This window comes from Lolium rigidum, chromosome 2, assembly GCF_022539505.1.
Source record: "Lolium rigidum isolate FL_2022 chromosome 2, APGP_CSIRO_Lrig_0.1, whole genome shotgun sequence".
In the NCBI taxonomy this organism is placed as follows: domain Eukaryota; kingdom Viridiplantae; phylum Streptophyta; class Magnoliopsida; order Poales; family Poaceae; genus Lolium; species Lolium rigidum.
Window position 1 is genome coordinate 37,949,381 of NC_061509.1, and position 25,267 is coordinate 37,974,647.

The 25,267-nt window shown below is 43.4% G+C and overlaps 1 protein-coding gene and 13 non-coding genes across 15 annotated transcripts; all 14 read right to left on the minus strand.

Moving 5' to 3' along the window:
* Positions 1 to 10,086: 10,086 nt before the first annotated feature.
* Positions 10,087 to 10,195, minus strand: LOC124693812. Its single transcript, XR_007000267.1, has one exon. It is a non-coding gene; the product is annotated as a small nucleolar RNA Z118/Z121/Z120 (small nucleolar RNA).
* Positions 10,196 to 13,446: 3,251 nt separating this feature from the next.
* LOC124693809 lies at positions 13,447 to 13,555 on the minus strand. Its single transcript, XR_007000264.1, has one exon. It is a non-coding gene; the product is annotated as a small nucleolar RNA Z118/Z121/Z120 (small nucleolar RNA).
* A 671-nt stretch (positions 13,556 to 14,226) lies between these two features.
* On the minus strand, positions 14,227 to 14,335 carry LOC124693824. The gene has a single exon (XR_007000278.1). It is a non-coding gene; the product is annotated as a small nucleolar RNA Z118/Z121/Z120 (small nucleolar RNA).
* Positions 14,336 to 15,952: 1,617 nt separating this feature from the next.
* Positions 15,953 to 16,061, minus strand: LOC124693825. The gene has a single exon (XR_007000279.1). It is a non-coding gene; the product is annotated as a small nucleolar RNA Z118/Z121/Z120 (small nucleolar RNA).
* A 1,783-nt stretch (positions 16,062 to 17,844) lies between these two features.
* Positions 17,845 to 21,158, minus strand: LOC124691587 (F-box/kelch-repeat protein SKIP4-like). Of its 2 annotated transcripts, XM_047224878.1 has the most exons (4): positions 20,143 to 21,158; positions 19,955 to 20,038; positions 18,715 to 19,201; positions 17,845 to 18,596 (listed from the first exon to the last, which is right to left on the minus strand). In XM_047224878.1, exons 3-4 carry the CDS (start codon positions 19,155 to 19,157, stop codon positions 17,996 to 17,998), a joined length of 1,044 nt encoding a protein of 347 aa, XP_047080834.1. In that variant the 5' UTR covers positions 19,158 to 19,201; positions 19,955 to 20,038; positions 20,143 to 21,158; the 3' UTR covers positions 17,845 to 17,995. The 2 variants fall into 2 exon arrangements, with proteins under 2 accessions (XP_047080834.1, XP_047080833.1); XM_047224877.1 differs by lacking the exons at positions 19,955 to 20,038; positions 20,143 to 21,158 and having other exon boundaries at positions 18,715 to 19,547.
* On the minus strand, positions 19,954 to 20,061 carry LOC124693773. The gene has a single exon (XR_007000234.1). It is a non-coding gene; the product is annotated as a small nucleolar RNA Z118/Z121/Z120 (small nucleolar RNA).
* Positions 20,398 to 20,490, minus strand: LOC124693867. The gene has a single exon (XR_007000313.1). It is a non-coding gene; the product is annotated as a small nucleolar RNA snR60/Z15/Z230/Z193/J17 (small nucleolar RNA).
* LOC124693763 lies at positions 20,630 to 20,737 on the minus strand. The gene has a single exon (XR_007000224.1). It is a non-coding gene; the product is annotated as a small nucleolar RNA Z118/Z121/Z120 (small nucleolar RNA).
* Positions 20,847 to 20,954, minus strand: LOC124693721. Its single transcript, XR_007000180.1, has one exon. It is a non-coding gene; the product is annotated as a small nucleolar RNA Z118/Z121/Z120 (small nucleolar RNA).
* Positions 21,063 to 21,170, minus strand: LOC124693746. Its single transcript, XR_007000204.1, has one exon. It is a non-coding gene; the product is annotated as a small nucleolar RNA Z118/Z121/Z120 (small nucleolar RNA).
* Positions 21,171 to 21,283: 113 nt separating this feature from the next.
* LOC124693767 lies at positions 21,284 to 21,391 on the minus strand. Its single transcript, XR_007000229.1, has one exon. It is a non-coding gene; the product is annotated as a small nucleolar RNA Z118/Z121/Z120 (small nucleolar RNA).
* An 87-nt stretch (positions 21,392 to 21,478) lies between these two features.
* On the minus strand, positions 21,479 to 21,586 carry LOC124693771. The gene has a single exon (XR_007000232.1). It is a non-coding gene; the product is annotated as a small nucleolar RNA Z118/Z121/Z120 (small nucleolar RNA).
* Positions 21,587 to 21,761: 175 nt separating this feature from the next.
* LOC124693731 lies at positions 21,762 to 21,869 on the minus strand. The gene has a single exon (XR_007000189.1). It is a non-coding gene; the product is annotated as a small nucleolar RNA Z118/Z121/Z120 (small nucleolar RNA).
* A 170-nt stretch (positions 21,870 to 22,039) lies between these two features.
* LOC124693784 lies at positions 22,040 to 22,147 on the minus strand. The gene has a single exon (XR_007000245.1). It is a non-coding gene; the product is annotated as a small nucleolar RNA Z118/Z121/Z120 (small nucleolar RNA).
* Positions 22,148 to 25,267: the final 3,120 nt, after the last annotated feature.

A 25,267-nucleotide genomic window follows, 5' to 3' on the forward strand; every position in this document is an offset into this window, starting at 1 on the left:
AGGGCCTGGCCCGAGGGTGCTTTGAGAAGTGATTTGTGCAAGAACGCGAGCTTGGCCAGATAACCAAACAAGCCAAAAAATGTTGGGCCGATACAAGCCAAGAGGCGCCTAGACTACTAAACGCGCCCCAAGTGCTAGAGAAAGATGACGCTTTTATTGATGGTCATTGGCGGGGATGCGAGAAGACAAGCGTTGCTGGTAAATGGGTGACTGGTGCGGAGAAGTAAAGATATAATGGCTCACATTGCTTTCTAGAACTCACGTAGTAGAAGACGAAGTGGGCCTGCTTAGAAGATGAACCATATTGTTTCCTCTGTTTTCAAAAGATTAATTAACATTAATTGAAAGGGTGCCTCGTGGAAAGATTAAACATGGATGACATGATGACGTGGATGACTGGATGAGGTGGACTTATTAGATGCTTGATGATGTGGGATGCTTGCATGTTTATAGAAATGCTTTAGTGGGGAGCTGCTATTTAGAGATAAAAGATATATGCCTTCCAAAACTTGTAACTAGCTAGCCTATGAACACGCACTTCACTAGGTAGCAAAATTAGGCTTTGTGGTATCATGTACCGGATATGTCTAGCATGGGAGTTTGTAGAACATGGACAAGAGTTAGAGATTCGTGTATGTAAAGAAATGTTCTCTTTGTAATCAAATTTGATCCCAAACCTAAGGAATATCTTTAAGAGCAACATTTTATTGACTCATCATCCTCAATTATTCAAAGTACGCAATTACCTTTTTTGCAACACATCCTATAGTTGTTGTAACGTGTTTTTATTCAACACTCTTTCCTACATAAACAACGGAACACAGGGGTCTGGATAAGGTGACACCATCCATCAGTACAGCCCTCCTTTTGGCAGGCCTCCGCACATGGACCATTCCTGCATTGTGAACTTTTATAGGTATGGCTGGCCACATTGCATGTCCTAGCTTCAGAGCCTACAAAATGAATGACACAATATGGTGCATGAAAACATCTGATGTTACAGTTTTCTACATAGAAACAGGATATACATATGTGCCGTGGAGTATAAATTTCACAAACGACTGGAAAATGTGTAGACGATGCATTGAGGAAGTGCCTTTGCTCCCCTAAAAAAGGGAAGTGCCTTGCTCTATAATTGATTTTTTTAAGAAAATTTACCAGGAACCAGGAGGAGTAGCATGAGAAGTAGAAAGCATAGTGGCCTTGGAACCTTGAGTACTTCCATGTCTTCGGGAATATAAAGATACAAAGGAAAGTAAGCTTCCAGAGAACTGATGGAAACTCAAATAGTTTCTGCCATCTCTTATAGCCGTGGATGTTCAGGACTAAAGTAAAGCATTACCAAAGATATGATTTTCTAATTAATCCTATTTGGTAGATATGGTTGTGTGAGCATATCTAGAGGATATTATTGTGTGATCATATCAGAAATATTTGATTGTATGATCATATCTAGATGATATGCATGCAATGTTGATATTCTATCTTGAAGATACGTTTGTATATGCAGATATGATTGTGTGATCTATTTGGAAGACTTAATTGTTCGATCCTGACGAAAAGATATGACTGTGTGATTAGATCTGGAACATATGATGGTGTGACCTTATCTAGAAGATATGCATGCAATGTTGATATTATATCTTGAAGATATGTCTATGTGTGCATGGTCCAAATATTTTATGTTCATTTTTTTTTTCATGTGGGATATTAATGTAAACATTTAATGTCTAATAAAGTGTTTTCCTTTTTTGTGGGCGGATACTTCAGCGATGTCGTTCTTACCTCGTGGAGCTGTCTCCGAGGGCGGCATGGTGTTAAAATGGAATTGTGCAAGTCCCAAACCCATTCCATGCAACACAATTGTGACCTTCTTTTCCACATTTTTTTTCACGAATAGAGCCTCACATGCCTCTTTACTGGACCTCCTCCTTAGCTTGGCATGCTCGGGGGATTCATGATAATATGTCTTCCATAGAGCCCCATACCCGACGCCTCTCAGAAGGCCACAAGTCTCCTTCCAGCTAAGAGCTATGTTGAGAGGATTTTCTGAATGTTCAATGTCGGTAACCTAGAGGAGGGGTGAATAGGTTCTACAAAATTTTCTTGACTTGTTTGCAATTTTAGGCTATGCGAATAAATAAAATGGCCCTAATGCAAAGTAAGTGGAGCACCCTATATGGAAAAATACATATATCAAGAACTTCAACCTCAATGGCTATCACAAATTAAATAAGTGCAAAGAAATAACCGAAGCACATAGAGACGATGATGTATCCCGATGTTAACTTCCTTGAGGGGAAGTGTAACATCCCTCTTTTAACTAAGCCTATATAGGAGTTGTAATGCGCATCATGAGCATGGCATGCATCTTTTTATCGAACTCTCGAGAACATACACCGAGCCAAATTTAAAACCACTAAATTTGGCTAATCTAATCCCCCCCTATTTTGAAAATGTCCTAAAAAATGTTTGGAATATAGTTGGTCGAGTCAGAAGCAATCTGTATCTTTAACTAGTTCCCGACCATACATTTACTGTACATACCTAGAGCTAAATATCTAACCGTGTTGGATTGATATATATTAGCTACAGTGCACCTATCTAAAATATCCAAGAAAAGTTATCTACTTAACTTGAAAAGAAGTGACCAAATATGATACCCAAATTCTACTGTCCCGTCTTACACCGTGCCCCCTCTCATGTACGTCCGATCGCGATCCTGCGGCCCGAACGAAGCAGCGCTACGGTCCAAATAAGTGTGCCTCTTTCTTTTCTTCCTCAGGCGACTTTTCCCCATTCCGCTCCCTTTTCTCGCCCCGTCGTTCCCTGCTTCGCTCGTAGCGCCGCCGCCACCACCACCGAGAAATCCATATGTAGGGTTGCCTTCACTAAGCGCGGCGATGGATGGCGGGGGCGAGGCCACCACAGCGGCTGCGGCGGAGATGGTGAGGAACCCGAGGTGCTACCTGGACGTGAGCATCGGCGGCGAGATGGAGGGGAAGATCGTGGTGGACCTCTACGCCTCCATGGTGCCGTGCGCACCGCGGAGAAATTCCTCGTGCGCTGCACCGGCGAGAAAGGCGCCAGCGCTCCACGGCTCCACTACAATGTCCCGTCCTGCTGGGTTTCCCTCTGCCGTTAAGCTATTTGGTCCCGATAGATTTTTTTTGGTTCTGTTTCTGCTGGACTCCTCTTTTTTCTCAACTCCTCCACCTCCCTGGCTCAAAGGATGTAAAGATAGTAGATTCTCTTCAATTTCCTTGTTGTAAATTTTGGAGCTGGGATGTTTTATTTCAAAAAAAATTTACATCTAGAACGATGGCTGCGGCAGATGTATTTTTTTCCTCTTTCTACATCTGAATCTTGAAAATATTAGGAATCCCTATGATCTGGATGTATCAATAGTAGATTACCCCATATTTTATATGTAATTTATTTCTTCCTTTCTACATCTACGTTGCTCTTTTTTACATCCTCAGTTAGAATCACAAACATTAGTATATTTTTCTGGCATGTAACTTTATATAGTTAAACTTCAATTTCTTACATGCCAATATGTTGTTCTAGAAACAAGGAAGAAAGGAGAAGATGGCAAATACATTTACTTTGTGTTTTATTTTTGTGAGTTTGTGCAGGATCAAGAGCTCGCTTTTTTCTTGTCATGAATTTGGGGCGGAGGTGAGGAATGAGAAGACGTTTCCTGCATTCCCCGTGCTTATACCTGTCCGGTAGAACGAAACGTGTAGCAACATGACTTTTCTATTTTTAGACCGTAGGAATGTAGGACCAGTTTATTTCCTAATTTGGGTGGGCACTCCGGTAAACTAACCGGTGCTATAGCACTATGTAGTAGGGTCTTAGTATTGCTCTACCCCAACGAAACAGACCACTCCACCCATCGTGATCCATTCCCCAGCATACAGCAACTGACCCAAATAGCAGCCCTTCCAAGAACTAGCGTTGGAGCCATCGCGACCACCTACAATGGCCAGCGCCTGGAAGAGAAACACCAGGACCAATCGCTGGAATGGAGGAGTCCATCCCTGATATGTTTCTTGACCTCTTGGAGTACAGGTATACCAGTATGTGAGGCCACCAATACTAGTTTTCCATGTTCAAGTTCCGTTTCCTGTTTCCCTGCGAGATGAGCCGATGCCTGGAGGTACAAGAGTAATTAAATTTCTAAGAGAGAAACTTCACGTTTTCTAACTCATGTTAGCTACGGCTCGTTCTTGGACAACAATTCTGTAGAATCCGTTCTCATATTTAGCTATATCCTTGAGTTGTTCTCTGAACATATTTATCACAGAAGTTGTTAACTAGACCAAGCAACAATTATTCCTCTAACTTACTCAGAATTAATATATTTATCACAGCTTGTCAATTTCTGTCAAAAAAAAAATTTTGCGGGTCAAATTAATATAGCAGATGTTTTAGACCGTAGGAATGTAGGACCAGTTTATTTCCTAATTTGTCCTGTCAGTAATGATCAGTTTAGGATGTATAATCAATGAAGACGGCGGAAAGTGCAAACGGAACCTGGCAACGCGCGAGGATGAAAACGCAGCCAATGAGAGAGGAACACGTGGTTGTATACGTTATGTATTTGTAAGGTATCTGACATTGTCTAGCAAGTAATGAAGCGTATTCACCGGCCGCATTAACTTCCAGAGGCAGCAGGTCTCTTATCATCTTCGTCTCCAACAAGTCTCCAACTAGTACTCACCATCTAGTACTTACCATTTCAGTCATGGCCGAGCTGCCTAGATAGGACCTCCTCTGCCCAAGCTCCAGTGGCTACCGTACTTCTCTGCTTGAGCTCCTCTAGCTAGCCGTTAGTTCTCATGCTCCCAAGCTCCAAGGCAGCGAGATCCTCTGGGTCGTTGTGCTCCTCGATCAAAGCTTGAAGTTAGCGAGCTCCTCTAATCGTGTGTGGTGCTTGCCGAGAGCGGCGGCCCACCAGTGGTGCTGAAAGAACACGAGGGGCTGCATTGTGCTGCCGTCATCGGTGGTCAGCAATCGGGATGGAGGACGATGGTGCGGGGAGGCTGGCCGTCTAGCTAGCTTCTTACCGGCAACTAGCTCCTTTGGCCGTTTTGCTCCTCCATCCAAGCTCCACCACAAACTTGAAGGCTACGACGTACCTGTCCGGTTGTCCCCTTCCTCCGGCAAGGAGCAGGGGAACTGACAGGACATGCAACCCCTCGACGGCGCGGAGGCCAGGTGCTCGTACATCCCGGCGCACACCGTGTGCGCGCCAGCGGGTACATCGACTACCTCCGCGGCTCCGCCTCTTCTACTGCGGCTTCGGCGCTGCGCCGGCGGCCGCCGGGTACGCCACGTTCCTGCTCTGGCTGGTGGTGCTCTTCTACCTCATCGGTGACACCGCGTCCGAGTACTTTTGCGCCTCCCTCGAGGGCCTCTCTGCCACGCTGCGCCTCCTGCCAGCCGTGGCAGGGGTCACGCTTCTCCCGCTCGGCAACGGCACGTCGGACGTCTTCGCTAGCGCCATGTCCTTCGCCGTTGGCAAAGGCGGGGACGGCGGCTGTGTGGGCCTCAACAACGTGCTCGGCGGCGTGCTCTTCGTGTCCACCGGTGGTGGCCGAGGTCGTCACGCTCGCTGCCGGGTCGGGCGGCGGAGCCGTCGTGGAGCTGCGCGGGTCCGCGACCTCTGCTTCCTCGCGGGCGTGCTAGCGACCGGCATGATCACGGTCTCCGCGTCGTCTCCCTCTACGCAGCCTAGTCATCCTCATCCGGATTCTCTCTCAGTTCTTTGTGTGTTGGATTTGTACAGATTTTTCTGATCTCATTGCTATTTGGTAAAAAGAACGTAGTCATTTTTTTTTCTTCCGGTCCAAATGGCTCACTGTTAAGGAAATGTTACTTTTGTTCATGAATTTATCCAGCACTCATGGACTAATTGGTGAACTAAATATATTTATCACGTGGACAAATCAGAAAGAGGATTACTCAACATGCACGAGATCGATTTATATATTAACTTAATTATTTATCCCCTAAAAAACTTAATAATTTAAATGCAATAGTCTTTATTATGATTTAGTAATTTTTACTATCTCCACCATATATAGAAAAAATGTGTTCAAAACTTTGTGTTTCAAAATTGTTAATTTTGACTATTTTTCATCTTTGATTGATTGGGAGAGCTGCCAATAGATCTTTCCATATTTTTAAAATAATGTTATTCAAAGTCCAATTATTACTAAATTTTGATCTTCAGTCTTTGTTGTAAGGTAAAAGTTTCTAGAATACAAAATAACATTAGTTTTATATATTTTAATATCCATTTTTTATCATAGTACAAATTATAATTATGAGCTCTATCTTCATAATCACCGTTAGTGGATAGTGGCCAACTTTGAACTTCTCTCGTATATGGTTGTGTCTGTCTCATAACATGATGAATTAACCAAGTTAATTCCTTCACTGCAACTGTGTTTGCTAATTAACCACTGACAGTAGAACGTTCTACAAATTATAGAGAAATGTTTCTCAAAATTACTGTTGTTCTAGGGAACCATGAGTACCACAATTTTTTTTCAAAGTTGTACTACAAGCAGAGATTCGGTTTGTTTAGTGAAAACGTGGTGTCTGGTAAAGAAATCTGTTTTACTGCAAGATGGTTGGTTACATTTAATATGTTGCAGTCCATTTACTGGGAGTATTAAACACTCTGTACTGGTGGTATTTAAAGACGTGTGTCAGACATTAAATATCTTGTATCACCATTTGTATTCCTGCATGGAGTAACTCCAGCGTACAAACTAAACACTATATTAGATCCAAATCTCCAACAGCCAATCAATGACCTAGATATCATCCTCCAGCGCCCCCGTGTCCCAAACGTCCGGGTCGATGAAGACGGCCCTTTTAAAGAGAAATCTTACTCAGATACCATCCTTGTGATCCATCACAGCAAACAAAAGAAAAATAGCAGCCATACGTAGATGTGTTGAACACTAATAACTGCCAAGTGACCAATGAACACAGTTTCTCATACGGTTTACACATTATCCCAAAAAACGAGTGATTCCAAGAAAGTGTGTTGGCTCAGGTACTACTCACATATTGGTATAATCACGCAAGGGATATAGCCATCGCTGATATACAGTCCGTCAAAGAAGATCAGTGCATACTGTAAACATTCATCGCTAAGCACAACGGCCAGATCTACTAAACATCAAAGCAACAACTGAAGCCTACAGAAAGGATGCTATGCAGCACAAATCGCATCCACGTTCACGGGATATTCACGCACCACTTCTTCGCATCAGACGAAAGATTGAAGCTAAGCAAAGCACACTACATTGCCCGAGACCTCACATGCCTAAATCCACACCCACAGTGGCCGAATCCGTCTAACCGAGCTAGGAGAACACGTTCTAACCGGATCAACAAGGCTACGACCACGAGCGCGCAATATGATACCATCGGAGGGGAAATCAATCGCACCTTGTGAAGGTGCGTGCCCATCGGATCCGAAGTGGTTCTATCTGGGGAGTGAGTGCCCGTCGATCTAGCGGGATCGGCCGCAGGGGGAGGGGCCGAGGGGTCTTTGGAGGCAGGTTTGGGTTTGGCCATGGAGGCGAGATGCGGCGGCGGCTTTAAACCCCCAATGAATCCCTTTGGGCTCTGGCTAGCTCCATATATATGCCAGGCAACACATGCTCTGAAACTGTTCTCAATGATGAACCTTCGGAGTGGGGCATACATATTAGTAGAAACTGCTTTAAAATAATATTTATTTATATCATTTTAAAATAAAATATAAATAAATATCATTTTAAAATAATATGTATTTGTATTTTATTTATTTTATGCCATATGTTGATACTTTTTTCTGCCAAACTTAGTCACAAAAGTGAACTTCGGTTTTTTGAAAACTAATACGCCCTATAACAAGACATGGAAGGAGCAATAAATTTACTGAGATCAATACAACATTTTGTAATATATATATGAAATAGAAATATAACCTACTCCCTCCAGCCCGTTTTACTTGCCGCTTCTTGCCGCCGCCTTGCTTATCTCACGCCGTCTGTGCTAGTTCAACTTGAAACCCTTCTCAGGCAAAGCCAACTGTAGCGCGCCCCCATTTGTTCAAGACTCTGCCAAGTCAACGTCATTTAGGAGAGAGAGGTGGGGGCAGCCGGTGGGGAGAAATGGCGGCGGAGATGGACAACGACGACCTGCCGCGGGAAAGACGCCAACTACACGCCGCTCTGGTTCCTGGCCGGAGCGCGCTGCGCTAGCACATCCAGGCCGGGCATCCGTCGTGCACGGCTCCGTGCGCTACACCTGGGCCAACACCTACCGCCGGTGCCGCTGCCCACGCGCGCTGCTTGATGCGGGAGGTCGCCTCTACTCCTGGAGGCCCTGCCTCCTATGTACCTGAGCCATCGCGAAAGAATGAATCAGCCTACTTTAAAGCGCCTATTTTATTTTATCCTTTGTGCGACTGGATTTGTACATATGTGTGCATCTTAGTTATGCAGATGCGGGGTGTAATGATTAAACATTTTAAGTGATAAAACCGTCTTTATCGTAAAAAATGGTTCCCAAGATACATCTTTTAACTAAATGTGACCTGGAATATAAATATATTTATATGATGGAAATTATGGATTGATGAGTAGACATAAGAACTTGTTTCTTAATATTTTTTTTTTGCTCTATGTAAGAATAGCATTAATTCCTCAAACTATGCAAGGTAAACTTTGTACAGAAGGTAAAGCGGAGCAAAAAAGCTCTTGAAATCCAGAATATGTTGTCTTGACTGAAATGTATGTTTTTATGGACATAGTTATATGAATAATATGAATGTTTTGGTACCTTAAAGGCCAGTGAAAACATGGATATTCAAAGGTATGTAGTTGATGAGATGACGAATGGAAGTGAGCGCGGGAGTAGGTGTTGGTTCATAACTTCACTAAAGTTCACTCTATCTAAGATGCAGACCATGCATTCAGCAAAGATTGGTAAGTTCCAGCTACCATCCTGTTAAAAGTATATATCTTTATCCAGAAGCAAGGGGACATTATCTAGCAACTATAAATGCTTCTAATGGTTGTATATAAATATATTATTCTACTAGTAGTGGTTTTGTACTTCAATAGACTGAGGGAAATTGATCCAACAGAGATAACTTGCAGCGCCCACCTAAGATAGTCTTGGGTTCGTGTAAATAGAACAATGTGGCATACAAAACCTGAACTACCTTTTTCTATTTTTAATTCCATACAATGTGAGCATGAGAGACCTCGGGATGTTAACCTCTACCTTTTGATGTTGACACTGAAACTTCTGCAAACAGTTTAGCCCGGTGTAGAAGTGTAGAAAGAGTGCTAAAATCCTGATCATCTACCTTTGTAAATAGGTTTGGGACCGAATTGTGGATAGCACACCGAGCACCCCCTCAACGAGTAATGTTTAGTGCAACTGCTAGTATTGATTAGTGAACTGTTGCATTTGTTGTGTCTCAAATACACTACTATTTTGTATGGATTACAGTAGAAATTCGAGTATTAGAGTCAGGCGGTTTTAGAAGAAGAAGAGAATGACAAAACTTTTGCCCCATTTCAACAAAAAAAAAAGATGCTCCATGCATCGGTTTATCTCAAAAACGGGCTCCGGATTAAAAAAATCCCGACTTCAATAATATATTTTTGGAGTCAATTAAAACTAAAAACTACTCCAAAAGTCTTAGAGTTGGTTGTAAACTAACCGTCTCCCAAAAAAATATTTAGGCCGGGTGAAATTAAAAACCGACGGAAAAATTGGAAGTAAAAGTCCAGAAAATAAACTTGGTCCTCAAAATTATAATATTGGAGTCGGTATTCTTAAAAAACCTGACCGAGCGACCCCACGGCAGTGTATTCGTTGCTGCGATACCATGTGATGGCCAGATGTTTGCGAGTGAGTGACCCTAAAGGACGGACACACTTCCAAGAAAAATACATTTTAAAGCAACCAACTAAAGGATCGCATCATAGTGAAGCGACCAACTAAAGGATGAACATTTTGACGAAAGCACAAACATTGGCATCAGATTAACTTTCTACATATTTGCTGAGAATACAGGAACAGTTTAGTGTGCATACTCAAGGAAGGAGGCTCTTCTTCAACACATGCCTTACTAAAATACCGTCCTTGTGATTCATCACAACAAACAAACAAAAATAGGACATTGTACAATGGGTCATTGCACTAAGAAATCATAACCAATGTTCACGGTTTCCTAGTATATGATTCCACATAATCCGAAAAATCTGGCATACCAAAAGAAAAAAATGTGTTTGTGCTCAGATATTAGTCTCAGGTTTGGTATAATTCATATCGAAGTTCATATCGTCAACTAAACAGAGCAACTACAACGCGATTACACTGAACCGCTGATACTCCGTAGGAACCGCATCCACTTGCATAAGATAGTAAGGTACATGCTCAACGGGTGCAGCGACTAAACATCAACTTGCTACACCGAGGGAGAACAGAAAGATAGCAAAGTACAAACTCTTCCTAATGCACGACCAATTCCTGCTAAGCAAAGCACACTCCATCGCTCGAGACCTCCCATGCCTAAGTAAACATGTGTCCGTGGATCCCCCAATACGAGCTTCAGCAACACATTCTATTCTAACTGGATCAAAGAGGTCACAAGCACGCAATACACTACCATCGGAGGGGAAATCAGTCTGCTCCTTGTGTAGGTGCGCGCCCATCGGATCTGACGGGAAGGAACGAAGAGCTGTCGTGATGGGGAGGAACAACCTGGAAGGCAGGAAACCCCAATGGACCTGGCCTGAATGGGTTCCAGTTCCTAACTTTACTAATGAAAGTGAGTGCGGACCATGTATTCAACAAAGTCTAGCTGGTTGCAGCTACCAGCTATAAATGGATCATCGCTTTATCTGGAACCAAAGGGACTTTATCTAACAACTATAAATGTTTATAATAGCTTCATATAAATAGATTGTTGTAGTAGTGGTTTTGTACTTCCATAGACCCATGGAAAATGACCCAACAATGATCACTTGCAGCGCACATCTAAGACGGTATTGGGTTCGTGTACACATAACAATGTGGCATGCAAGACCTGAACTACTTCTTTCTGTTGTCAATTCCCTCCAATGTGAGCATGAGAGACCTCGGGATGTGAACCTCTATGTCTGGTACCGAGACTAAAGCTTCCGCAAATAATTTAGCCCCGTGTACAAGTGCGGAGATTTCTAAACTCCCCCTCATTCATCTCCGTAAGCATGCTTGGGAGCAAATTGGGGATCGCACACAGAGAAACCCCGCACGGAGTAATGTTTTAGTGCAACTGACAGTAATGTATAACAAGGTTTCAGTGAACTAAAGATTAAAACGTGAAGAACTTGCTGTCATGTCTGAAATATAAGATTATTTTGTACACACTACACGCACATGTATAAATTGCAGTATTATCGTCGGTCGGTAGAGTCGATTTTCAATAGCAGCAGCTGCAACCGCAACAACAGAACTCTTTTTTTTAACAAGTTGGGACGGACTAGATATGAAATTCAACAGGGAAGAAAAAAGGGAAAAAATCAACAGACGAAAAAAAGTAAACTACGATTTCTACACATGAATTGTCTCCATGCAGTCCTATCACAAGTCAAGATTTTAGGTACATTTAAATCACCAACAATATTAGATTTGCATGAAATTTAAAATCGTCTCTCAAAAAATATTAGAGTTGCGTGAAATCAAAAGCCAACTCGAAAAATGCTAGCCAGTAAAGAAACAGATTCCAACAATAGTAATAATTTTGGAGTCGGGTAATTAAAACCAAGTGAGTGACCTATACCATAGTGCTGGCCACATGATTGTGATCGAGTGACCGGAGCAAACCCACAGGTTTGCCCTGATTGATTTCAAAGATGAATGAAGAATGAAGAATTTGTGATTTAGTTCTCTGGATGTCAAAAGGTGTCTAAACTGATGTGGTCAAATGATCCGGCTGTGCACAAGGATGTTGGTATCAGCTACGAGGAAACAAATGGATTAATAGCATTAGTGCTCCGTTGATTGATCAGGTTTACCAAACAGATGCAGCACTGGATTAACAACTCGTACGCAGCCTCGCAATGCCTCGCTCCGGCGTCGCCCACGCCGGACATGGGTGGGCCGCGGCAATGGCCCGTAGACGGTTAAGATGGGGAAGGGGTGGACGAGCGAGATGGGATCTTAAAGGCCATGGAAAACATGGATATTCAAAGGTACATAGTTGTATAGATGATGAGATGACGAATGGAAGTGAGCGCGGGAGTAGGTGTTGGTTCATAACTTCACTAAAATTCAGTCTACTGTCTAAGATGTGGACCATGTATTCAGCAAAGCTTAGCTAGTTCCAGCTACCAGCTATTAAAAGAGCATATCTTTATGACTTTATCCAGGAGCAAAGGGACATTATCTAGCAACTATAAACTATAAATAGATTGTTCTAGTGGAAGTGGTTTTGTACTTCAATAGACCGAGGGAAATTGATCCAAAAGAGATAACTTGCAGCACCCACCTTGGGTCCGTGTACATAGAACAATGTGGCATGCTAAACCTGATATGCTTTTTTCTATTTTTAATTCCCTCCAAGGTGAGCATGAGAGACCTCGGGATGTTAACCTCTACCTTTTGATCTTCATACTGAAACTTCTGCAAATACTTTAGTCCTGTGTAGAAGTGCAGAGAGAGTGCTAAAATCCAGATGATCCATCTTTGTAAATACGCTTGGGACCGAATTGTGGATAGCACACAGAGCAACCCCTCAACAAGTAATTTTTAGTGCAACTGCTAATATTGATAAGTGGACTGTTGCATTTGTTGTATCTGAAATACACTATTATTTTGTATACACTACAGTATAAATTCGAGTATTAGAGTGAGTCGGTTTTAGAAGAAGCGAATGGGCAAAATTTTCCCCCGTCTCAGAAAAAAGATGCTCCCTGCGTCGGTTTATCTCAAAAACGGGCTCCGAATAAAAAATCCGACTTCACGATTAAAACTAAAAACTACTTCAAAAGTTTTAGAGTTGGTTGTAAACTAACCATCTCCCAAAAAAATATGTAGGCCAGGTGAAATTAAAAACCGACCAAAAAATTGGAAGAATATGTCCAGAAAATAAAGCCGATCCTCAAAATTATATTATTGGAGTCGGTATATATTCTTAAAAAACCTAACTGGGTCACCGCAAGCGGCAGTGTATTCGTTGCTGCAGTACCATGTGATGGCCACAAGTTTGCGACTGAGTGACCCGATCGAGCAACTAATTAAAGGATGGGCATGCCTCCAAAAAAAAAAAATTTGAAGCAACCAACTAAAGGATCGCATCATAGTGAAGCGACAAACTAAAGGATGAAAATTTTGATGAAAGCACAAACATTGGCATCAAATTAAATATGTACATGTTTGCTGAAAATACATTATCAATTTAGTGTGCATACTCAAGGAAGGAGGCTTTTTTTCAACAGATGCCTTATTAAAATACCGTACTTGTGATTCATCACAGCAAACAAACAAAAATAGGTATTGTACAGTGGGTGTAACACTAATAAATCATAAGCAATGTTCAGAGTTTCCTATATGTTTCCACATAATCCGAAAAATCTGACTAAGGTACGTGCTCAATAGGTGCAGCGACTAAACATCAACTCACTACAGCGAGGGTGGGCAGAAAGATAGCAAAGTACATCCTCTGAATGATGCACGACCGATTCCTACTAAGCAAAGCACACTTTATCGCCCGAGACCTCCCATGCCTAAGTAAACCTGTGTCCACTGCAGACGGATACCCCAATATGATCGTGCGCAACACATTCTAGTCTAACTGGATCAAAGAGGTCACTAGCGCGCAATACAGTACCATCGCAGGGGAAATGAGTCGCTCCTTGTGTAGGTGCATGCCCATCGAGTCTGATGAGATTTGAATTTTTGTATATGTATCAAAAAAATGTAGAACGGGGAAGGACAAAGAACGGTGGCGATGGGGAGGTGCAACAGGCAGTGGCGAAGCTTGGGCTGGTCCTTTAGTGGGGCAAATGGGCTTAGAGAGGCAAAATAGCATGTTTTGGACCAACTTTGGGTCAGGAAATGCTCATGGACTAGGGGGGGGGCTGAAATGAACATAGCAATTTAGTGAACATTTTGATGAAAGCACAAACATTGGCATCAAATTAAATTTGTACATGTTTGCTGAGAATACATGATCAATTTAGTGTGCATACTCAACGAAGGCGGCTCTTCTTCAACAAATGCCTTACTAAAATACCGCCCTTGTGATTCATCACATCAAACAAGCAAAAATAGGTCATTGTACAATGGGGGGGCTGAAATGAACATAGCTCCGTTTGCCCTGATCTTTGAAACCGATCAGGACAACCCACATGTTGCCCTGATCGGTTTCAAAGATCAATGAAGAATGAAGAATTTGCGATTTAGTTCTCTGGATGTCAAAAGGTGTCTAAACTGATGTGGTCCGATGATCTGGCTATGCACAAGGATGTTGGTATCAACTACGAGGAAACAACTGGATTAACAGCATTAGTGCTCCATTGATTGATCAGGTTTACCAAACAAATGCAGCACTGGATTAACAACTCGTCCGCGTCGCTCATCCACAGCCTTGCAATGCCTCGCGCTGGCGTCGCCCGCGTCGGAGATGGGTGGGCTGCGGCAATGGCCCGTAGACATTTAAGATGGGGAAGGGGTGGACGAGCGAGATGGGATCTTAAAGGACATTGAAATTTGAAAACATGGATATTCAAAGGTATATAGTTGTATAGTTGATGTGATGACGAATAAAAGTGAGCGCGGGAGTAGGTGTTGGTTCATAACTTCACTAAAATTCAGTCTACTGTCTTCAGCAAAGCTGAGCTAGTTCCCGCTACCAGCTATTAAAAGATCATATCTTTATGACTTTATCCAGAAGCAAAGGGACATTATCTAGCAACTATAAACTATAAATATATTGTTCTAGTAGTAGTGGTTGTGTACTTCAATAGACCGAGGAAAATTGATCCAACAGAAATAACTTGCAGCGCCCACCGCCTTGGGTCCGTGTACATAGAACAATGTGGCATGCTAAACCTGAACTGCCTTTTTTTATTTTTTATTCCCTCCCATGCGAGCCTGAGAGACCTAGGGATGTTAACCTCTACCTTTTGATCTTCACACTGAAACTTATGCAAATAGTTTAGTCCTGTATAGAAGTGTGGAGAGAGTGCTAAAATCCAGATCATCCATCTTTGTAAATACGCTTGGGACCGAATTGTCGATAGCACACAGAGCAACCCCTCAACGAGTAATGTTTAGTGCAACTGCTAATATTGATAAGTGGACGGTTGCATTTGTTGTATCTGAAATACACTATTATTTTGTATACACTGCAGTAGAAATTCGAGTATTAGAGTCAGTCGGTTTTAGAATAAGTAAATGTGCAAAATTTTGCCCCATCTCAGAAAAATATGCAGGATCCAGATAAAAAAAACCCAACTTTAATAATTTATTTTTGGAATCGATTAAAACTTAAAAATGCTCCAAAAGTCTTAGAGTTGGTTTGTAAACTAACCGTCTCCCAAAAAAAAAATTAGGCCGGGTGAAATTAAAAACCGACCGAAAAATTGAAAGAATAGGTCCAGAAAATAAAGCTAATCCTGAAAATTATATTATTGGAGTCGGTATTCTTAAAACTCTTCACTGAGTGATCCCAGGCGGCAGTGTATTCGTTGTTGCGATACCATGTGATGGCCACATGTTTGCGACCGAGTGACTCGAGCACCTAAAGGACGGGCATGCCTCCAAAAAAAACATTTTGAAGCAATCAACTAAAGGATATCATCATAGTAAAGCGACCAACTAAAGGATGAACATTTTGATGAAAGCACAAACATTGGCATCAAATTAAATTTGTACATGTTTGCTGAGAATACATGATCAATTTAGTGTGCATACTCAACGAAGGCGGCTCTTCTTCAACAAATGCCTTACTAAAATACCGCCCTTGTGATTCATCACATCAAACAAGCAAAAATAGGTCATTGTACAATGGGTATAGCTCCGTTGCATCATAACCAATGTTCAGAGTTTCTGTATGTCCACATAATCCAAAACATCTGATATACCAAAAAAAAATGTGTTTGTGCTCATATATTAGTCTCGGGTTTGGTATAATTCATAGCGAAGTTCACATCGTCAACTAAACAGAGCAGCTACAACGCGATTATACATAACGGTTGATACTCTGTACTAACCGCAACCACTTGCATAAGATAGCAAGGTAAGTGCTCAACGGGTGCAACGACTAAACGTCAACGCTACAGCGCGGGAGAGGAGAAAGATAGCAAAGTACATCCTCTTCCCGCTGCACTACCGATTCCTGCTAAGCAAAGCACACTACATCACCCGAGACCTCCCATGCCTAAGTAAACCTGTGTCAAAGATCCCCCAATACGAGCTTGGGTAACACATTCTATTCTAACCGGATCAAAGAGGTCACAAGGGCGCAATACAGTACCATCGAAGGGGAAATTAGTCGCTCCTTGTGTAGGTGTGTGCCCATCGGATCTGATTAGATTTCAGTTTTTCTATATGTAGGACGGGGAAGGACGAAGAGTGGTGACGATGGGGAGGTGCAACAGGGAAGGCAGGAAACCCCGGCGGACCTAACGTGGATGGGTTTCTTAGTTCCAAACTTTACTAATGAAAGTGAGTGCATACCATGTATTCAATAAAGTCTAGTTGGTTGCAGCTACCAGCTATAAATGGATTGTCGCTTTATTTAGAACCAAAGGGACTTTATCTAACAACTATAAATGTTTCTAATAGCAGTATATAAATTGATTGTTGTAGTAGTGGTTTTGTACTTCCATAGACCCATGAAAACTAACCCCCAAAAGATCACTTGCAGCGCCCATCTAAGACGGTATTGGGTTCGTGTGCACATAACAATGTGACATGCAAGACCTGAACTACTTTTTATGTTGTCAATTCCCTCCAATGTGAGCATGAGAGACCTCAGGATGTAAACCTCTACGTTCAGGTACCGAAGCTGAAGCTTCCCCAAATAGTTTAGCTCCATGCACAAGTGTGGAGATTTCTAAAATCCACCTCATTCATCTCCATAAGCATGCTTGGGAGCAAATTGGGGATCGCACACCGAGCAACCCCGTTCGAAGATTGCAACAAGAAGAACTTTGTCGTGTTTGAAACATAAGATTATTTTATACACGCACTAGTATAAATTTGAGTATTATCATCCGTCGGTAGAGTCAATTTTAGAAGAACAACAAGATAAGCCGATTCTAAAATGCGCTCCCTGAGATGGTTTATTGACGAACCAATGACTAGAGAAAACACCGATTTCAACAATATATTTTTGGAGTCGGCAAAAATAAAAATAAACCCACTTAAAAATCCTAAAACCCAGTTGTAGAAACTAACCGCCTCCCAAAAAATATTATAGATACATGAAATAAAAAACTGATTCAAAAAATGCTAGAGTCAATCAAAAAAATAAAACCGATCCCAACAATAATAATATTCGAGTCGGGTAATTTAAAAGCGACCGAGTGACCCCAGCCAGCCCGGTATTGGTTGCTGCGATGCAACTGGCCAAAAAGATCCAACCCTGACGCTTAAGTAGTTCTATGATCCATCTGATTTTCTTATGGCAGAAAAAGGCCATTCAGGGTTGTACTGCGCTGAATGGTTAAATTTAATTTCATACAGAGAATTGCACTATCATGGTTAGATTCGTTTCATTTTCAGTGAGAACAGAACATGACTACACTCACAAATCACAAACAGAAACTCACAGGTGTATATTGCACTCTCATGTTGTTACTGTTAAAACATCGATATACAGCCATCTCAAAATGAGTAGTCAATATATATATATCCACTGTTACAGATCATATGAAGCAAATTTACTAAGAATGATCATCCTTATTTCATATATTCAGATGGTGATGACCCTGCATCTCTCCGGTGGGAAGTCATGCTCCATTAGCGGGCCAGTTGACGTGGACACCAGGAAACCATCAACTCTGGCCGCTGTGTCGACATCGACCGTCACTGTGCTCAGCCCCCTGCCAATCACGTAGATCTTTCTACCGATGGCCACAAGATCACATGGGGGGCGTGTGAGCTTGTCTGACAGCCTGCCTAGCATCACCCACTCCTTGGTCTCGTTCAGCCACATCATCAGCTTCGTGCCCAGGGACTGGTCGAGCATGTAGAGGGTACCATCATCCAGAACAACAGTCGGGCCAGACCAGCACAAGGCGATCTCATTCGCCGTGCCCCTCCAGGTCTGGTCAACAGGGTTGTATATCCCAGCGAAGTACATCCTGTTCCAGGCAGCCTTGTGGATGGTCACCAGCTCACCGTCCAAGGCCACAAACTTGACTATGTCAGGGGTGAGCATTGGATTCTTGTGCGCAAACCAGGAGTTTGTGGCTTTGTCATAAATGTCCCAGGAATTAGGTGACTTGTCCGTCAAACCTAATCCGCCAGTAACATAGAGCTTGTCTTTCAGAACTGCTGATACAAAATAACACCTGAAACCATTGAAGCAGTGTGCATGTGAGTGGTCCATCCTATACCCACAGGAATATCACGCTACATATGGAACAGAAAATGAAGTACACCGAAGAAGAACTATGCCAGTACAAATACCTAGCAGTAGGCATGGGAGCTGCTTTGCTCCAGGAATTTGAAGAAGCATCATAACAATACACTTCATCATTAGCATCCTTTAGCCAGCTACAACCACCCAACAGGAATAACTTCCTGTCCAAGGCCTCTATGGAAATGCCTTCACGCGCTGAGCATGGAGGTTCCATGACTCGGATGACTTTCAAGGTACGAGTTGCAGGATCAGGAGCAAGAACATAGCACTTGCAGCCAGTACCCCTACATATCACATATATCCAAGACTCGTCCAAATTGTTCCGCTTGCGGTAAGAGTGCCACTCTTCACTGCATAACAATGCTTTCCATCTCCTTGAGACACATCTGAGAGCATTATGACAATGCCGAGGAACCCTTGCTAAGCAAAGAAGGGCAATCTCATCAGGAAGACCATGTAAAAGTGGGGTCTCAAGGACAGCAGATTCCATCTTCCTACAGGTCAGCTTCCAGCGATGCACTACTTTGTAGGATCCTGACAAAGAATAAAGCAGATGAGAACACTGCTGGTCTACTTAAAGATATAATGATAGGAACATTGTGGTACAGAATATAGAACATCAATTCTGGTCTACTAAAAGAGATACTAATACTAAAATTGTGGTACAAAACATAACTATTATTCCTCACATAACTCAAGATAAAATGATTTGAGTGAAATGGAAGGATAGATTAAAACATGCCACTATTGCATAGTGAGATTGTAAAACAAAAGCATAAAAATAATGAACATTATACTAGTGCAAAGAATATAGGAGAACAAAGACAAGCAACTAAGCACAAAATAACCTATTGTTAAGAGATAATCAGCTACAATAAGGCACAATATTATAAGAACGCATATAAATATAAATACAAGCACAACTTTTCAAAATAAGTGCCTGTTTTGGATATATCATGATTGACCAAAACAAATTTATACTTGTCAATTTTATAAGAAACAAATAACACTATATTATTTATTCACATTGTTTAGGCACATTTGCTCAAGAACATTAGATCAGTTTTGGATGTACAACCAAAAGAAGAAGCACTTATTCAAGAGCCATCCTTCAACAACATAGTTTTTCATTTTATTCTGCTTGTTTGCTGTCAAGAAGTCTTTCATTTGAAGAAGCACATACATTTGCATTGATCAGGTGAATGCTATGAGGCCCCATTGTTTCTTTGAATTGAGATAAAATGTAAATATAAATCATCATAATAGCTGTATTAATTGTTCACATACATTTGCTCATAGTCTTTGATCAGTTCAGGGTGTATAATCAAGGAAGGATCACTTTCTAAAGAGACACCGTTCTCAGATACCGTCCTTTTGATTCATCACAGCAAATAGAAGAAAAAATTAAAACAAATCTGTTGTGACATTAACTCAATATAAGCAGGAAAAAAATATATCCAGGGAAATTAACTCACGCTGATATGTACAATTCTTTCAAGTCAAATAGTATGAAAATAATGAGAGTTCATCATTTGCTCAGATTATTTGATCAGTTTTGGATTTACAATTGATGAACGGGTTTGATTCTCCAGAGTGGCAGCTGTGACCTTTCTCAGTTTTGGATTTACAATCAGCGAAAATTTCAAAATTGATAATGCTTAACGAAGTGGCCGCTAAAATAAAATCAAAGGAAGACAAAATTGTTTGATTCTCCAGAGCAGATTTGTTTTGATGGCCGTCAGATAGGAGCGAAAGACTATTTTGTTCAAGTAATCATGGTTTGATCATCTGAACTATGCACTTGTGATCATCATTCGACCAAGACAAACTGATTGCTCCAGAGAAAAATGACCCAGGGAAGGCAACAAATTTATCATTATTTCAAATTGGAGAACATGCTTATAAATTAGAAGGTGCATGACAGGAGTCCGACAACCATATTAGTAGCCGTTTATCAGAAATCATTTGCTCAGAATATATGATCAGTTTAGGATGCATAATCAATGAAGGAGAACTTTTTGAAGAGCTGCCTTGCTCATATACCGTCCTTGTGATTCATCATAGCAAACAAATGGGAGTGCTCATTATTTCAAGACAGATAACGTAAAAACGAAAAGATAGCAGTTTGCTCGAAACGCACAAACAACTAGTGAATTCATTCTAATTCCAGAATTGCATGTGTTTGCTCAGAATGTATGATCAGTTTAGGATGTGTAATCAATGAAGGAGGACTTTTTCAAGAGTTTCCTTACTCAGATACCGTCCTTGTGATTCATCACAGCAAACAGGTAGATGCACTCAATATTTCAAGAAAGAAAACATGACAAAAAAAAGGATACCGGCTGCTCTAAAAGAACAAAAAGGGGTAACTGCTTTTAATTCACAATTGCAGTGTTGTTTGCTCAGAATATATGATCAGTTTAGGATGTGTAATCAATGAAGGAGGACTTTTTCAAGTGCTGCCTTACTCAGATACCGTCCTTTTGATTCATCACAGCAAAGAGGTAGATGCACTCATTATTTCTACATAGCTAACATGACCAAAAAAAATATGATAACAGGCTGCTCTAAAATCACAAAAACGTGAGAGCTGCTTTTAATTTAAGAATTGTGTTGTGTTTGCTCAGAATATATGATCAGTTTAGAATGTGTAATCAAGGAAAGAGGCCTTTTTCAAGACTAATCTTACTCAGATACCGTCCTTGTGATTCATCACAGCAAATAGGTAGGTGCGCTCATTATTTCAAGATAGATAACATGACAAAAAAAAGGATAACAGACTGCTCTAAAAGCACAAAAAGACTTTGCATGTGTTTGCTCAGAATATATGATCAGTTTAGGATGTGTAATCAAGGTAGGCAGCCTTTTTCAAGTGCTAGCTTACTCAGATACCGTCCTTGTGATTCATCACAGCAAATAAACAAGCATATACGGTTAACTTAATACACATTAAGAGAAGTATATGGTATACATTTGAGGTATGAAAGAATGAACAACAAGGAAGTATGATGTGAAGCAACCCACCAAAGGATAAACATTTAGTTCGAAAGCAGAAACAACTTGTGCATTGCTGCCAAAATTAAGATTTTTGCATTGTTTGCTCAGAACATATGATCAGTTTAGGATGTGTAATCAAGATAAGAGTCCTTTTTCAAGAGACACCTTACTCAGATACCGTCCTTGTGGTTCATCACAGCAAACAAACAAGAAAACACATGTGCCTTGATTAACAAATCAACTAAGCTAAGTACATTGTCTAAATTCAAAACAAGGAAACAAACACAATTGCGAAGCAACCCACTGAAAGATAAAAGTTTTCAGTCGAAGAGCACAAACAGCTAACGGATTGCGGTCAAAAATAAGGTTTGTGAATGCTTGCTCAGAACATATGATCAATTAAGGATGTGTAATCAATAAAGGGGGCCTTTTTGAGGAGCAACCTTTCTCAGATACCGTCCTTGTGATTCGTCACAGCAAACAAACTAAAACAGAAGTCATGCTTCGAATGCATTCAACACTAACAACTCGAGTAACCAATGAACACAGTTTAGCATGTCAAGAAACAAAATCAGGCATACTGAAAGATGCCATGTTCTCTGCAACTGAAGTGAAAGTGAAACATTGCTAGTTCGTCAAGTAACTCTTCTCGGACAGGATCGTGGTTCAAGCAACACAACAAGCTACACGGCAGACAAGGACCGTACATCCGTAGGAACAACGACCGCATGCGGAAGATGGTACGCTACCTTCAGTTCCATACACTGTACCGACTGCTACTAACCAAAATAAATTGCATCGCCCGAGACCTCCGATTCCTAAATCAACCGCGGACCATACCCGCGAAAACGAGATCGGATAATACAATCTACCCGGATCAACGCGGTCACGAGCGAGCAATACGGTACCATCGGAGGGGAAATCAGTCGCACCTTGTGAAGGTGCATGCCCATCGGATCTGACGAGGTTCGAGGTGGGGATCGGCCGCGGGATGGGGAGCAGTGGCGGCGGGTCTAGGGTTTGGGTTCGGCCATGGAGGCGAGCGAGATGCGTCGGCGGCGGCGAGGGATGGTTCCGTCTCAACGCCGTTATATCGTGGCGGAGATGGAAATTATCTTGCAGGTCCCTCATGATCTCCTAATTCACATAATCTGAGTAGTTCTGCCACAAGAGGGAGACATATAAGATTTTGATACCTTTGGGGTACTTAAATGTAAAATGAGCAGCGTATTAAGGGCACCACCAACCGAGCGACCCAAATGGACGCGCTGGGCCGTCCGTTTTGGGCCGTTTGGGTGGCCGAGCGGAAACCCGGACAGCGGCCCGCGTTCGCGTGTCCGGCTGGGTCGCACGCTGCGCCCAACGCGGCGACCCAAAAAGACGCCACGTGGTTCGTCTTCCCTGCGCGGCGCTGCGCCATGGCAGGCCTCGACGGGACAGCATATTAAGGGCATCTCCAACCGAGCGACCCAAACGGACGCGCTGGGCCAGGTTCCCGCGGACGGAGGAGGAGGAGCGCGCGGACGCGCGGTGGGTCGCCGACGACGAGGCGCTCCGCGTCGCTGCCGTGGCGGCGGCGAAGAAGGAAGAGGATGCGGAGACGGTGGAGGCGGCCGCGGACGGCTGGCACGAAACCGCGGACGGCTAGTACGAGGCCGCGGAGGAGGGGGTCGCCGCCGCGGAGGAGGAGCCCGTCGACGAGGAGGACCTCGCGCTGGCGAACATCAACGCCGCCATCGAGGAGCGCCTCGCCGACCTCACGCACGTGACGAAGGAGCACGAGGCCACCTGCCGGGTCGGCCGCCGCCGATTAGACAACCTCCTCGGCCACAAAAACGAGCTCCTCGCTATGCGAGGAGCCCGCCACCTCATCCAGATGCCCTCGCCCGAGCGGCGCGCCCGGGAAGCTGCTGCGTCGACGGAGCGCGGCCGACAAGAGCGCATGCGCCGGCGGAACGAGAACCACGAGGCCCAGGCCGTCGGCCGCGTCCGCCTGGAGGCGCGCACCGCTGTGGAACGCGTCGCCCTGCAGGAGCTGGAGCTACGCGGGAAGCGGATGGTGCCGCCGCAGGAGGCGGAGCGCGAGCGCGCCCGAGGCGCGCGGACGGAAAGGAGGAGGATGAAGGCCTCCGCCACGCCACCCAGCTCGTAAGCTAGAGTGGAATCCTCAAGCGTACAGGCCGCCAGCGTCGAGTGAAATCCACGGCCCCGACGGCGAGTCGGCGAGGAGTCGTCGGCGAGGCCGCCGGCCCCGTACGTATTAGGATAGGAGTAGTAGGTTAAAAAAATGTAATGCGTACTTTTTTAATGAAGAAAAAATATTTCTACCAATGACACGCGGGCCAGGAGCGGACAAGGGGCGGACGCGAGCGGCCAGCCATCAGCGACCGCGGCCACGTAAACTTGTCCCAGATTTTGGCCGGGTTTGGGTCGTTCCGGACGCCGCGGCCATCCGTTGTAGGGATGGGTCCGCGCGCTGGGCCGCGTTTTTGTCCGGTTGGACCCATCTGGACGCGCGGGCGCGGGATGGGTCGCTGATACGTCCAAAACGTATCTACTTTCCCGAACACTTTTGCTATTGTTTTGCCTCTAATTTGTGTATTTTGGATACAACTAACATGGACTAACGCTGTTTTCAGCAGAATTGCTCTGGTGTCTCGTTTTTGTGCGAAATCCAACTTTCGGGAAAATCCTCGGAATTTATGCGAAAGGTCCTCAAAGTACATAGACCGCCATCCAGCGCATCTATGCCTAAAAAGTCCACCTTCGAGGTTATCATCCGAACCCCTCCCGGTATTAAGTTGCAAACAACAGACAATTGCATTAAGTATGGTGCGTAATGTAATCAACAACTACATCCTTAGACATAGCATCAATGTTTTATCCCTAGTGGCAACGGCACAACACAACCTTAGAACTTTACGTCACTTGTCCAGGTGTCAATGCGAGGCATGAACCCACTATCGAGCATAAGTACTCCCTCTTGGAGTTAAAAGCATCTACTTGGCGGAGCATCTACTAATAACGGAGAGCATGCAAGATCATAAACAACACATAGTATAACTTTGATAATCAACATAACAAGTATTCTCTATTCATCGGATCCCAACAAACGCAACATATAGAATTACATATAGATGATCTTGATCATGATAGGCAGCTCACAAGATCCAGACAATGATAGCACAATGGGGAGAAGACAACCATCTAGCTACGCTGCTATGGACCCATAGTCCGAGGGGTAGACTACTCACTCATCACTCACGGAGGCGACCATGGCGGTGTAGAGGTCCTCAGGGAGATGAATCCCCTCTCCCGGCGGGAGTGCGGGAGGCGATCTCGAGGATCCCCCGAGATGGGATCGGCGGCGACGAGCGTCTCGGTAATGTTTTCCGTATCGATGGCTCTCGGTGCTTGGGGGTTTCGATCACGGAGGCTATTTGTGAGGCGGAAGGGCAAGTCAGAGGCGGCACGGGGAGCCCACACCACGGGCCGCGCGGCCAAGGGGGGGGGCCGCGCCGCCCATAGGGTTTGGCCCCGTGGCCCTCCCCGATCTCGTCTTCGGTCTTCGGAAGCTTCGTGAGAAAATAGGCCTACGGGCTT

What these genes read in the sequence shown, in the direction of transcription:
- LOC124691587 (XM_047224878.1), bottom strand. Translation starts at nt 19,157, where the DNA reads ATGGAATCTGCTGTCCTTGAGACCCCACTTTTACATGGTCTTCCTGAT. An exon ending in GCTCCCATGCCTACTGCTAG is followed by an intron (nt 18,597 to 18,714) that starts GTATTTGTACTG and finishes CAATGGTTTCAG; the next exon opens with GTGTTATTTTGTATCAGCAG.